Source organism: Primulina tabacum, chromosome 5 (assembly GCF_025594145.1).
Source record: "Primulina tabacum isolate GXHZ01 chromosome 5, ASM2559414v2, whole genome shotgun sequence".
NCBI lineage: Eukaryota > Viridiplantae > Streptophyta > Magnoliopsida > Lamiales > Gesneriaceae > Primulina > Primulina tabacum.
In genome coordinates this window covers 17,722,158-17,738,036 of record NC_134554.1, presented here as the reverse complement: position 1 = coordinate 17,738,036, position 15,879 = coordinate 17,722,158, and the positions used below count along the sequence as shown (strand labels likewise).

General features: G+C 36.7%; 1 protein-coding gene across 1 annotated transcript; it reads right to left on the bottom strand.

Annotated features, from left to right (window-relative positions):
* Positions 1–11,344: 11,344 nt before the first annotated feature.
* LOC142544898 (alpha carbonic anhydrase 4-like) lies at positions 11,345–14,052 on the bottom strand. The gene is made up of 7 exons (XM_075651922.1): positions 13,816–14,052; positions 12,704–12,921; positions 12,524–12,630; positions 12,345–12,447; positions 11,957–12,115; positions 11,778–11,831; positions 11,345–11,693 (listed from the first exon to the last, which is right to left on the bottom strand). The coding sequence occupies exons 1-7, from the start codon at positions 13,904–13,906 to the stop codon at positions 11,616–11,618; spliced, it is 810 nt and encodes a 269-aa protein (XP_075508037.1). The 5' UTR covers positions 13,907–14,052; the 3' UTR covers positions 11,345–11,615.
* Positions 14,053–15,879: the final 1,827 nt, after the last annotated feature.

Genomic DNA, 15,879 nt, shown 5'->3' with positions numbered 1-15,879 from the left:
GCTGATCCTAAAGTCACTCATCTAAAGGCTGTCAAAAGAATTTTGCGATATATATCTGGAACAGTTGACTTAGGTTTATGGTACACCAAAGAAACAAACACCAATTTAGTGGGCTTTAGTGATGCTGACTGGGCTGGAAACTTAGATGATAGGAAAAGTACCACGGGTGGGTGTTTTTATCTTGGTAACAATTTGGTGTCATGGTATAGTAAAAAGCAAAATTGTGTATCTCTGTCCACTGCTGAATCTGAATATGTTGCAGCTGCTAGCTGTTGTTCACAACTTTTGTGGATGAATCAAATGATTAAAGACTATGGTTTCAACAGTGACACCTTAATTGTATACTGTGACAATTCAAGTGCAATTGATATTTCAAAAAATCCAGTACAACACTCTCGAACGAAACACAGAGACATTAGACATCATTTTATTCGAGATTTGGCTGATAAGGGTACAATTCGAATGGAATTTGTTGGAACTGAGAACCAACTGGCTGATATCTTTACAAAACCATTGGATTTTGAGAGATTTTTCAATCTTAGGAAGTCTCTCAGCTTGTGTACACAATGATCACTCACGGATGTTGTCCTCGGTGTTACAACACTTGTGGACAACACCCAGCATGCATGTGCATTTTATTTTTAGGATGCTAGACATATTGCATACATCCTGCTTTGTGTGAAGCCTGTACAAGTGTAGGATACTGAATGGCGTGCTCTCAGTTGTGAATCAAACTTTCCATCAATATTCTCCAAAGAATGGTGTGTGCTCAATCTAAGTCATAAAGCTGTTGAGGATGATCGTGTACCACATGATCTTGTCCAATGTAGATAATGACTTAGAAAATTCTTGAGCAATATGGTGAAAAATAGAAAAGAAAATAAAATAGAACAAAAAAATGTTTAGAAGAAAATGGAAAAAGATACCTAGAGGAGTCCAATGAAGACCGTTCTTCTAGTGTGGGAGCTACCACTTCTAAGTCAAAATACAGATGGAAAAAGCTACCTAGAGGAGTCCTATGAATACCGTTCTTCTAGAGTGGGAGCTACCATGTCTGAATTAAACATGTTCAAGAAAGTTTGAGTCCAATCTGTGAGTGTTGCCAAAAGGTGTTGCCAACACCTGAGTACAGACTGATCACTGTTTAATCACTTGTGTGTGTATTTCATTTCTTTGATCATATTTTAGGCATAAACTTAGGTCATTCATACTGTTGTTTTGTGAATTCATCATGTCCAGTGGGCTACCAGTTTTTGATTCATGAAATTCGAAGAACACCCTAACCAACGTAATTTTGAAATATCTTGATTGCTAACTGTTTGTGGGGTTAATTCGACGTGGTGTTTTATCCTGCCTGATTTCTTGAAATAATGATGGCACTGTTTCAGAAAGTTACCGTTGAGTGAGAGTAAAAATTGAGTTGAAAAGGTGCTGAAGTTGCGGCTCAACAGAATGTTACCGTTGGAGAGGTGTGCTTAAATATTTAGGGATAAATAAGGAACAACTTTATGGCTTACTATTTTCCCTCATATTCTAAAATCTCTCCTACCCTAACTATTTGTTTTCTTTTTCGCGCAAAAGTATGTGTGTTCTTCGTAAATTTCTGTCTTCTTCGAACTTCCCTACTTTGCTATTCTCTATTTCGCAGATGGCTGGCTTTGATCCTCAAGACAATAGGAGTGAAGTGGCTGACTATGAGCTTCTGCTGGGTGAAAGTGTCCATTCTGGACAAAAAGGGGGAGTAGATATGTAGATACAGATATAGCTAGAACCAGTGGAGCAAAAATGGCTGATGATGATGACAGTAATGAAGGATAATGAGACTTTGAGTTTTTTTTCTCTCTTGATGGTTTTAATATTTTAGTTGTCCTTTTATTCTCTCTGATCTTTGTCCGTCCTGAATAATGAACTATTTCGGTGTTATGATATGAATGTTGCAACATCTAACATACAACACCTGTGTGAACTGTATTTTTCATCAGGGGAAGGCTTAACGGTAGAATTCAGGGGGAGTCAACTAAAGTTGGCTGAGTCACTGATTTGCTAACTCAGGGGGAGCTGAGATGTACAACTATTTTTGGCTTGTTTTGTCCAGAAAGGCAAAAAGGGGAAGATTGAAAGAAATTTTATTCCTTGATATATTTTTCTTTTTTATCTTTAATATTTTGCCTTTCTAGACATGAGGATAATCTCGAATTGATGATATGATCTCTTATAAATTCAATATATGATATAAGACTATATTTTGATATGACTCGTAATATCTTTAAGATATGATATCATAATATCTTTAAGATATGATATCACAATATCTTTAAGATATTGTCCTTGTTTTAAAAATAGTTTGTTTCCTAATGAAATTGGTTTTTCTATGTTAAATAGGACTCAAAGGAGAAGAAACAAAAGCGTGAGAGAGTGACGATACAGAGCAAAAACTTTCGGAGAGACAGAGATGCATTTGTACGAAGAAAAGGTTTTCTGATTGAAGCCATCTCGTGATTGATAACTTGTTGCTGTGAAGTGCTGCCAACATCCGAAGACAACACCTAATCACCGTGTTGATTAGTGTGTGGAGTTTTGAAGATTTTTTTTCCTTCTCAGTTGATGCATCCTATGTATTTTGGTTATACGGTTTGTTAAAGGTTTAGGATGCAATTTGTTACTCGTCTTAATAAGGGAGTTGTTTTATTCTTTCACTAGTATTGGTTTTTGTAAACTTACAAGTTTTTCTAGTGAATTATTTTGCCCTGAGGCACCGCACAAGTATTTTATACTTGTGCATAATTTACATCTCGTATCTCGTATTATTATCATTATTCCAGCTACGTGTAGGTGTGTTAAAATCATAATTTCCGCTGCATGTTGTCGTGGGTGTTACAACACCTACGCACAATACCTACATTCTGATACACACAACACTCACTCTCAACTCACACATACACTGTGGAAACAGAACTTTCAAAGATGTTTATCTTGCAATGATAAGTGAGGTTAAGGAAGGAACTGTGATCAAAATATAAGACACCATAGTGGATACCATCACAACCTTGAACCGAAGTTTTATAGGATTGGCATGATACTACCAGAAGTTGGTAGAATAAATTTTTTTATAGCAGCGTCACTTACTAATTTCATATATAAAAAATTCTAAATTCAATTGGAGTGAAGAATGTGAGAAATGTTTTGAAACATTGAAGATAAATTTATCTTCTATTACAGTTCTTACACTAGCAGTGGAGGACAAGGACTTCACCATATACAACGACACATCAAAGCGTAATGACTCATTTGTGTACTCATGCAAGAGGAAAATCTGTCAGTATAGGATAGGTAGAGCCGAGGAGGAGAGCCTGGGCCTGGTGGCGCCGGGTATTTTTCCCTTGAGAGGGAAGCCTTGCCCTCCTTGGACTTGCTCGAGGGGACAATTACCACCTCGAGGCTAGGAGTCTCCCGTTGTTTGCGCTTGCATGCTAGATGGGTGGAGTTGCAGGGAATTGCGGGTGACCCGATGGGTGGGGCAGGAGACTGCGAGGCCGGGGAAATTGGGATGGGACCTCGGGGATAAAGGAGCCCCATGCTCTTTGGCCAACTGACGAGCAAGAATGACCCTCATATCTTCGGCCCCTGCAAGAAGATAAACAAGAAAAACTGTTAGTTTCTTAGGGATGTTACATGGGGCCGAGTAAAAAAATAAGGTATAGGAGACGAATTGTTCCGATCCCTCAAGGTGGTGTGCTGCTCCGACTCTATGGATTCCTTGCTGGACTCTAGGATGGGGTCAGAACCCTGAGGTCTAAGCCCATGCCGGAACAAAAATTCCTCATGCAGGAGTGTGAAGGCACTGTACATGCTCCGCCCTAAGAACTTGCTGGAGCGAATGTAGAATGTGGATTTTTTGTGGTTGTGTAGGAGGTTGGGTTGGAGTAAAAGGCTAAGGAGCCAGAAGTGGGGCAGTTAGGGAGACTAGGAAGCCTACAGTAAATACCTTGTCCTTGTAATTACAAGAATATAAAAAATTAAAGATGGTGGGGATGATACCTAGGTCCAGGGATTGGAAAAGGAAGAAGGAGAAGAAAACATGCTCAACATGATACATGTACATGCAACATGAACATTAAACAGTAAAATATGCATATCATGGCAGATAAAATGCAGCATATAAAAATATAAGAATACATACTATCTGGATAATTCAGTCAGCGCTTGCATACATCTAAAAATCAACTCTAGCAACCCTAGGCTATGGCCCTAGACAACACATACAACATCTACCAATCAATAATTGGCAAAAGACCAAACACCAACTAATTCTAACCATTGTTGTAGAGCTATACCTGCGTCCGTCGATAGTCTTTTGGAGACGAAAACCTAGCTACTTAATCCTTGAGCTACTACCTTTCCCTGGCCACCTCGGAACTTCCATGAGTGACTAGAAAGCTCCAAAACACTATAAAGCTCCTAGAAATTGAGAGAAAACCTCTTAATCTTTACCAAATTATGAAAATTCGATCACCTATATGTAGGCTAGAGTTTGGACGATCCGAGTTCGGATGATCCGATCTCGGTATACAACACGTGTCGAGCCCATCTCGACATGCAGGAATACATTTAGCACCAAGGGTTCGAACAATCCAATCCTGGTTCAGAAGGTCTGGACCCGGTTTGGTCTTTTCAAACCGGTTCGGTCGGTCTGAACCCTGAACCCTTCGGACCTTCCAAACTCGTTTCAATTTTTTCGATATTTTCGATGTTGATTTGATCTGAGTTGCTTAATTAATGACCCTGTAATAAAAATTCACCTCAAACATTGGTTTACAAGACTCTAAAATTAAAGCAAAAATAAGACATGAAAATGAATAGCTCTTGTTTCTCTACAACATGCTCATGGTTTGCGTGTTCTAGCTTTGACTGAAGTTCATCCACTGACTTAACCAGTTCCTTGTCTCAATAGTCTAAAGAGAACCATGTTTGAAAAGGTGGAAAAGAATTAGAAATAATGTACCCGAGCTTAATCGGAAAAGGTAACATACATTTTAAAACAAACCTTTATTTCCAGAAAAAGTAGCTTCGAGTCTTGCCAACCGTTCTTAACCGCAAAAAAGGTATTAATTTTTTATCGTGGAAAATAAGAATGAACTCTTATCATATCCTATTTTTTCTACTCAAAATTTGAAAATTTATAAATCTTTTAACATATTGGTTGTAATCACACATGCTCACTATAATTCATAATAATACTTGCTGTTTTTGAACCTAGAATGACTAGTAATCATACTTCAGCTTAAGTTCAGTCATACACATTTGTATGTTAAAATGAAAGGTAAAACCAGATGGTCAGCACCCCTCACCCCAAGAGCAATTACAAAATTTCGATGCAATTATTTAACTATGTATTTTTGTTTAACCAAACAATGATTACTCATTCAAAAGATCACATTTTTATATGAATGAATGAGTTCATAATACATCCAAGAATCCAAATTTGGACATCTTTAAAGACATTTTTTTTAAAAAAATTCTATATTTATTGCCGCGTGAGATTATTAGATCATAATCAAAAATCTAATATTGCAATCATTTTCCATTGATAAACTTTATTACTTCTCACCTAAATATCCTCAATGTCAATAGTTTCCACCCAAGTATTCAAATTTTCTTTTAAAAATATCAAATTCTGGACGTTTTTAGAGAAAAACTTGTTATGCAGACCGACGAACAATTCTACAAAAATTACAATTGACGTACATTTGAGTATTATTTCATGGGCCAGATTCTGGCCACTCTCCTCATCAAACATAAACGCTAAATGGCATACATGATACACAAAAACACATAATTCAATCAAGAAAAATGTTTGCACAATTTTCTGATGTTGTGGGCGTACCAAGTGTTGTAGCAAAACAATATCAATATTACTGATAAAATCTAACTTTTACAAATCAAAACGAAAAATCGATTCTAAACTTGATTGTTTGTTCTGATCTCCTAAGCAAATACAACATCAAAAACAAAGAAAAGTGAAAAAAACTATCGGAAGTTGGAGAATAAGCTCCTGACATAATTTATTTTTACAATAGTATATAGGAATTTAAAAAACATGGAAATATAATAAAAGTTGATGAGAGTGAGGAAAGTGAAAGGAAACTTCCGTAAAGGGAAAGATGAATTGCTTTCCTTGTGTATTAAAATAATATATCCTATTCTATTTATACACAGTTGTTAAGGGCAAATAAAGAAATACATAGTTTGTTATGCTGTTACACTAAAATTCTATCCATAGATTCATCTAGAATAATACTCATGTGTGAGTTCCCATGTGCCACTCTTGCTGACACCATTGCTGATGTGGACCACCATTGTTGATGTGGAGCTTTATTACTTAACTTCCCCCCGCAAGGTTAGCGTGGGATTGAGTAAAACGCTGAGCTTGGTCGAAAAGCAAGTAAATGAGACGACTGAGAGAGGCTTTGTAAGTACATCAGCGATTTGATCACAAGAGTGTACATATCGAACTGCCATTTGATTGGAAATAACCTTTTCTCGACGAAAGAATAAGTCAAATTCAAAATTTTTAGTTCTTGATTGCAATACCGAATTTTCACTGAGAGATATAGTACTGAGATTGTCACACCAGATAACTGGAATGTTAGTTGTACCAATGTGAAGTTCCGACTGAATTGATTTAAGCCAAAGGAGTTCAGCTGTTGCATTGGCTAAGATGCGGTACTCAGCTTCCGTACTCAAGCGAGAAACAACATTTTGCTTCTTAAAATGCCATGAGATAGGAGAGTTTCCAAGAAACCAACAAAACTAGAAGTAAATCGCCTATCATCAATGTCATTTTTCCAATTGGCATCGGAATATCCTGTCAATGTAAGCCGAGAGTTTTTAGTGAGATAGATTCCATAGTGCAGTGTGCCACTGAGATAACAAAGTATTATTTTGATAGCCACCCAGTGCAAGTGAAGGGGATGATGCATAAACTGACTCACTTTATTCACACTATAAGAGATATCCGGTCTTGTGAATATCAAGTATTGAAGTGCACCAACAGTGCTGTGATAAAGAGTGACATCTTCAAAGGGATCGTCTTCTCGAGTTGAGAGTTCGAGAGAAGAAATCATATGAGTATGAAGGTACTTCTCCTTGTCCATACTAGTCTTAAAAAGTAGATCTTGAATATACTTTGATTGAGAAAGAAACAAACTGTCCTGAGTTGACTGAGAGACTTCTATACCATGAAATATGAGAGACCACCAAGGTGTTTTTAATGAGAACTCAGAATTCGGGAGATGAATAAGGGCTTGAATCTCTATAGCATTGCTTCCTGTTACGACAATGTCATCCACGTAAACAAAAATATAAATAATTGAGTGATTGAAATCGAACAAATAAAGAAGAGTCAGCCTTGGAAGCATGAAAGCCAATGTGCTGTAGAGTGGTCTTCAGTTTGTCAAACCAAGCACGAGGTGCTTGTTTTAACCCATAAATGGCCTTATGCAATCTGCAAACTAGCATGATATTTCCCTGTCGTTGTCCAAAACATGGAGGTTGCTGCATATGAATGGTTTCATGAAGGTTACCGCGAAGAAACGCATTATTGACATCTAACTGTTGGATGGTCCAGCCTTTTGTTAAAGCAATTGTGAGGACCAATATGATTGTATTTGGTTTCACAACAGGACTGAAAGTGTCAGAGTAATCCGGGTCAACAGTTTTTGAGCATCCCTTAGCAACAATACAGGCTTTGTAGCGAGCTATGGAACCATCCAGATGTTTCTTAATCTTGTACACCCATTTACAGCCAATAATGGGAGTGTTCGATGGAGGAGAGACCAAAGACCAGGTGTTGTTTTTGAGTAAAGCATTATACTCATCTCGCATTGCCTGTTTCCACTCATTATGAAGCAAAGCATCTTGAAATTTAGTGGGTTCAGCAGTAGGAAGATGAAGGGCATGATATAACTTGGGTTTAAAAACTCCAGCCTTGGATCTAGTGACCAGAGTGAGTATTTCCTGGTATCGGATCTGATGTACTACTTGTGTCACATATAGGAGCAGAGACAAATGGAAAAGAAGATAAGGAAGGTAAGGAAACAAGAGAACATATGTTATGAGTATATGAAGAAGTAGTGACTATAGGATGGGAAGGACTAGACTCAAGAGAGGTTGACATATGAGCATAAGAAAAGGAATATGAGGAGAGACAAGAGAAATGGGAGGTGTACTGATGGATGATGAAGACTTAGTAAAAGACGCTATAAAAGAAGGAAAGGAAATGAGTTTTCATCAAACTTAACATTTCTAGAAATATAAAGACGACCATCTCCGCTGAGGAATTTATAACCTTTATGTTTCGTGTTGTAGCCAATGAATGTACATGCCTCAGAGAGAAAGCGAGCTTGTGAGAATTATACATGCAGAGATAAGGAAATCACAAGCAACCAAAGACACGAAGAAAAGAATAATCAGGAGTAATATCAAACAACCTGTGAAGGGGAATCTGTTTATGAAGAATGGAGGAAGGTAGCATATTAATTAAGTAGATGGCTGTGGAGAAGGCATCATCCCAATAAGTAAGAGGCATATGCGCATGAGAAAGTAAAGAAAGACCAGTGTCGACAATGTGCCTATGTTTTCGTTCCACAACACCATTTTGTTGGGAAGTACATGGACATGTTACACGGTGTTCGATTCCAAATTTCTGAAAGAAAGGAACCAATGAACGATATTCCCCACCCCAATCTGTTTGAAGAGCTTTGATCTTATGATTGCATTGCAACTCAACATTAGTTTTAAACCTTTGAAAGGCCTGGAAAACTTCGGATTTATGTTTAAGAAAGAAAATCCAGGTATATCTACTAAACGCATCTACATAGCTAATATAGTATCGAAACCCATTATTGGAAATATGGTGAGCTGGACCCCAAACATCAGAAAAGACAAGTTGGAGTGGTGTAGAGTAGAATGTGTGAGATTTAGGAAATGGTAACTTATTATTCTTACCCAACTCACAAGCAGAGCAAAGAGCAATATTGTCATTATTTTGAAAAGAGACATTACAACTGGTTAAAACTTTCTTTACAGTGGGAAACATGGGATGACCCAACCTATAATGCCATCTAGCTAATATGGATGATGCCACTTGGGAAGGATGGTGTGCCGACTGCACTTGATTTAAAGGAGAAGTGAGACTGAGGCAGCATGCTTGTGTGGATGAGGAACGATCAAGTTTGCCAAGATGAAATCTATATAGTCCTTCATGTAGGGGCCTTTGAGAAGCTGAACCTTGGTTGCTAGATCCTTCACAACACAAAATTGTGGGTGAAATTAAAAGAAGACATTGTTTTCTTGAGCAAATTTGCTTACACTAACAAGGTTTTTGGTAAGATGAGGAACACAAAGCCAATTATTTAGATGATATGTGCGAGAGTTGCAATGTGAGCAAGAGTGAAAATGTGATGCTCCTATATGTGAAATAGTTAAACCAGATCCATTACCCGTGTAAACTTTACCTTCACATGTGTGCTCAGAACCAATGGTGAGATTACCAAGATCATTTGTAACATGATGAGATGCTCCAGAGTCAGTGAACCACCAATCTTCATTGAGCATCTCTAGTTGTTTCATAGCTGCTGCAGTAGAAGGAGGATATGATTGTCCTCGATTTGGATTGGCATTAGGTTGGAAAGGAGGACTCGAGTTCCTGTGTTGTGGAACAAAGTCTTTATCAAACCGATAATAGCATTTTTCAGCAACATGTCCAGAGTACCCACAGGTTTGACATGTTGGGCGATTGTTGTTGTTCCAGCTTTTTCTTCCACCTCTAAAGAAACGGCCATGGAGTATCACGACCTTTTGACTGAGAAAATGTAGTAGCATTGATGTTAGGAGTGCTTCTATCAGTATTAGCTGTGTAAGATTCAATTCGTGCCTCGTGTGCCATTAGTAATGCACTGACATCTGTGGGTGAAAAACCTTGACTCTGGAGGTAATATGAACGACAAATACCTCATATTCCACTCCAACTCCTCCCAAAATGTACAACACGTGATCATCATCAGAAATTGAATGACCACACATAACTAGTAAATCAACATAGCGTTTCATTTTGCTAAAGAAGTCAGTCTTCTTCAGTGTTTGTAATAGCAACTTGTACTGCATCACACGAGCCTTAGATCTGGTGGCAAAGAGGTGCGTTATTTGCGACCAGAGTTGAGCCATGGTTGTACAACCGATCATCTGGGCTTGAATACTTTCGGCCATTGAACCAAGTAAAAAGGAAAATAGAAGCTGATCTTGACGACACCACAAGATGTAGAGCGGATTCATTGTTTCAGCCATATCCTCTGTAATAAAAAATTTATGTGGAGTGGGAGTTTCTTCCGTAAGCAAATATTCCAGACCCGGACCATTAATTCCTGAAGAAATTTGAAGCTGCCAAAGAAAAAAATTATCATCACCAAGTTTTACATGGGTGATCTGATTTGCGGGGTTAACGAGCACAAGATTGAAGGTGGTGCCGAAATTATTTTGGGAGATGTTTCTAGAATTATTTAGTGAGTTAGCTTCCGCCATTTTTGGGAGCTATGATACCAAGTGAGGAAAGTGAAAGGAAACTTTTGTAAAGGGAACGATGAATTGCTTTCCTTGTGTAATAAAATAATATATCATACTCTATTTATACACAGTTGTTAAGTACAAATAAAAAAATACATAACAAGAGTTTGTTATGCTGTTACACTCAAATTATATCCATAGATTTCTCTAGAATAATACTCATGTGTGTGTTCCCATGTGCCACTCTTGCTGACACCATTGTTGATGTGGATTGCCATTGCTGAGGTGAATCTTTATTACTTAACTATGAGAAACATTAGAAATTGTGAGATTTGCTAAAATCTGAAATGAAAATATGGACTATTTTTGAACTAAAACTAGGAAATTATGCAGTGAGTTTGCAAGAGTTTTGCGATATGTGTTTTGTGTCTCTATCTTCTTCCGATTCCAATTTACGTTCAGTTTTTTATGTTGTTCTTTCGCTCTCCTCACTATCCACGATATTGCTCATGATATCTTCCACTTTCTTCTCCAGTTTGGGCACTTCCTGATTTATTCAAACACTTTGAATTGATGGGTTTGGGTTCAACCACTTTGAGCTTAATTAAAAGTTTCATCTTGTTTATATTTCTTATGCTTCAATTGGTCTTCCAATGCAGTGAAGATATTATCAAACTCTTACACTGCTTTTCTCTTCCAAGTATTTGTGACAAATACATGTAAACCAAATTTCTTGATTAATAAAATTATTTGGACGAAAACCCATTGCATGCAGAGGCTTGAGTATCGGAATGTTAGGAAATACAACTTTATGTATACCTTACGAACAAGGTTCAAATACACAGAATAATATTGTGAGTTCAGCATATATAAGTTAAGACTGAACTCTGTGTGTGTGTGTAGATATATAGATATATGTTGTGTTAATTGCATCCACAGACACTTTTGTACTTTCCCTTCATGTACTACGTTTTGGGATTCAAAAAATGTCGTAGAAACATCATAATTATATATATTCTTCATTATCTTCTCCGGCCCTCTATGGCTTTTGCTTTTCAAGGATTCTTGGGTTCGTACAGGTATAGGTTTCTTCCATCTAATTCCTGTGTTGGCCTCGAATTCCACTCAAATCCCTGTAATAGAATTCATCCTATTAAGACAATTTTGACAGTAACTTTAAAAGTTTCATGTATTGTAAGAAACCATCAAGAGCTTACATCATCAACGGCATCTCTCAGTGCTTGTATCTGATCCTTTGAAACTGTCCTTACCTACAAGAATAAGCAACATCTTCAAATGTGAAAAAATGAAGCCTCCCTCCGCCTTCTCTTAACCACAATATCACATCCGAAAATCGAAGAACATCAGAAACGGTGAAATCCCGACGAAGACTCACCTTCTTGAGTACAGTCCAGAGAATGCCCTCCGTGCACGGGGGAATAGTGAGCGAACCCAGATATCTGAAGTATTTTCTGCCACCAAACTTAATCCTCCACGGATCAACCACCCCCAAGCTAATCCCTTCCTCGGTAACAGATTTAAGGTTTTTCACAAACTACAGGAGAGGGTCACCAATCCATCAATCATCGGTACAAAATGTGTACATTTTACATTACACACATTGTAGAACCAAACATAGGTTGTCGTACTAAAATTTGTGTATCGTTATGTTAATGATACCATACATGTATTCAAACACTACGTTTCGATCTTTAGTAAATAGGAGTGGACAACAAGGATATTGATAGTGCATGACCGAGAGATTTGTAAATGAAACCACTCACCTTTTCAAGGAATGCATCACCACGTCCCAGTTTGTATAGAATACCGACTACGGCAATGTCTCCCCGGGAGTTGTTATGGACCAAATGCAGCTCCATATCAAATCTGCATATCAAGTCTAAGTGAGAAATCATTAAATAACACAAGAATTTTTTTTCTTAACTATTAAATTAAGAAGAACCTTGTTCCATTCAGAGTGTGTTCAGAAGGAGTATGCCAATGAACTTGCAGTAACTTGTACTCAACATCATGTATTTTAATACCTCCAGCATCTCCTTTCCATACCACCTGACAATAAAAAACTCTTAAAGTTTCCCACAAATTTAATTCCTCGGTATATCTGTCTCTGTATCAATATTACCGATATATCGTGGCCCCGGTTTCTGAGAATGGCTGGAGCTGGCTTGTAGTTGCGTCTCAAACTTATAAGTCTAGGCAATACTGTCACTCTGTCGTCGAGAAGATCGATCGGAGACTGGAGTTTTCCAGTTTCACAAACTTTCCATTTCGGATTGAGGTGCCCCCAATTCTTTGGACCCTTTATATCTCTCACCAAGTAATTGAACGGGTGTTCATTATCTGTTAATATCAAGTACTCGATGAGGCTCAAACATCGGATTAGTTCCATATGCAATCTTTTCTACTTTAGTTCGTGACAATTTTTTTGGTAAATCTTAGTCAAACATGCATGAACTAATTAAACTCAACTTTTTCGCCTCTAATGGTGGAAAATCACAAAAAGCTTGTTTCGAAAAGCCCAAATGCTAAAATCGTGCTTATTAATGGCTGATTCTACAATGTTTTATCAAGATCTCGAGCCATGCAAAACAACGTGAACTCGAAAGTTATGAAACTAACTCATATCAATTGTTAAAAATATGATTAAAAGTATTTATTTTATTTCGACTATTACCATACAAACACATGATAAGAATATTTATTTATTATATTCCCGGAAATTCTTTTTGAGCTCAATACCATTATATTTAATATATATGGAAAATTCTAATATTGATTGCGTAAATTGATCAATATAGACTTATGATCCTTCAATTGATCAAATTGTGATTTTAATACAATAAATTAATTTTTTCACAATTGGACCGATTTTAGCTGGAGTATAACATGTCCGACCACTCCATTGAAAATCGAACTAATTGAAAATAATCAATTTATCTTGCTAAGATCACATTTTAATTTGACTAATTACACGATCAAAAAACCCTATCGATTGCATATTCTAAGATGATTACTTTAACCTTCACGCAGCCTCAAGAAACATCGTGTTCGGACAATGTTTAGGTATTTTTTTATAGTATCTTAATTCCTCGTTTCACCCCTCCAAAAAACATTGTTTAGGTATATATCACCAAACGCGCGCGCGCGCGCACACACATATATATATATCACCAAACATACATATATGCACTTATGTATATGGAGAGTTATGTATGATTTTCATATATATCTTACCGACTTCGTTTTCTTTAGCATTGATAGCTATGAAAAGGGACGTAAAAAGAAGACAGATGACATAGACAGGAGGATTGAAGAGTCGGGCCATGTTCTTTCGGAACGTGAAGGCTGATCACCTGAGAGGAGTGCCCTCGGTGGCAACTCTGCCTGTGGTGGTGGAAAATGCCTAGAGAAAAAGGGGTGCTAGCAATATCTCTCGTGCAAGATAGCGACCACTAAATGAAGGGACACAAATTGTACAATGAAAGCACGCCTATATATATATATGTGTGTGTGTATCATATATACCATATGAAATACGAAAATTTTGGGAATATCATTTCAAGATTTGAGAGGTTTACCCGAAAATCGTGGAGGATGACAAATAAAATGTTGGGTCCTGGATGTTTTTTATCTGTCAAGGTGCACGGTTTCAATGGTAATCAAATTTAATGGTTTTTATTCAATGCTTTTGCTTGTTACTATTATTATTGTTATTTTTTGCCAACAATGACAGATGTTAGGTAAAACTTATTAAAATATATCCCATAAAAAACTTTCACATATAATAAACGTAAGTATTTTTTATTTTATTTCGTAAAACCCAATATAGTTACAAAGAAAATTTATGGATTTGAGCTTAAATACACCCCCCAATTAGCTCAAGGTGGAGAATTGTACACGTCCATATTTATACAACTCGCAATAACTTAATGATCAAGTCGATTTGTACATTTAACACACATTCTTATGTCTTACATGAATGAACAACTGGAGCGTGAATTTTACAAGACATTTTCGGATGACCCATATGACAGTCCAAAATCTAGTCAATGTGGTACATCTAACACATACCCTCACACCTTGTATAAATGGAAAATTGGAGCGGAAAATTTACAAGATATTATTGGGTTGTATATAGGATTCCAACACATAACGGTCTGCTTTCTGATACCATATTAAAATTGAGAATTGAGTCTAACTTCATCTCAAAAACTAACTCAAAAGGGAGGATTGTTCAAGTCCATACATATAACTCTCAGGTGCTTGATTCAGGCGATGTGAGACATCCAACATTTTCACTTCTTGGCAATTTTAATAATTTTTATCAAGAATGTTGATGTGAAAATACACATGTCAACACCACTTTGTCGACAAATAATGCCGTATCAATTTTACATAAGCGTCATGTCCGAAAATGATTAAAATTTCTAGAAATCTAAATATAACGGAGTAAGAGTAAATTTAAATCAAAATCACAATATATATATATATATATATATATATATATATATATATATTGAACAAAAAATGCAAATTTTCCCTTAATCAAGAATTAGAATGTAGTAAAACTTTAAACAGAAAAAGCAAAAAAGTTAACGACGGAATACAAAATCATCGGTCATCACGTTAATTACGAGCGGTTTTTATGACCATATTTTCGAAAATGTCAAATTTTAACCAATTAAAATGATAATTTCAGTCATTTATCAAAAAATGTTATAAAAATCAACTCTAAGATTTTTAAAAGTAAAATAAAATTTTTCGTTTCTTCGTAAGAGAATGAAATCTTCCTTTCAATTCATATTCATGACAAAACCTTATGTGAGACTAGTGATGTCAATGGATCCGAATTTTATCCAGACCCGCAATGGACCCGCGTGTATGGGACGGGTTTAAGCATACTAAATGGGTCATGGGGCGGGTCTCGACTCCAATTTTTCAGAGCCGTCCGGATATGAGGCGGGTCATGGGTCCTATATTATCCGTCCCATATATGTGGATATAAATACTCTAATATTTTAGTTTTATTAATTTTCATTTTTTTTGTAGTCCACCTCAACCATAACGGTCTTAGCTATTCATATGTCAACTGTTGCATTTGAATCTGCTTTTAAGCAATAGTGGAAGAATAGTTGATCCTCATCTTAGTAGGCTTAATCCAATGACTTTGGAGGCATTGATGTGCTCGCGAAGATGGTTGTGGGGTGAGGTGAAAGGTAAATAAACCACAGTTTTGTTTTGTTATTGTACTTTCATTTTAATTTTTTTACTGTACTTTCTCTCTTTAAATTACATTTT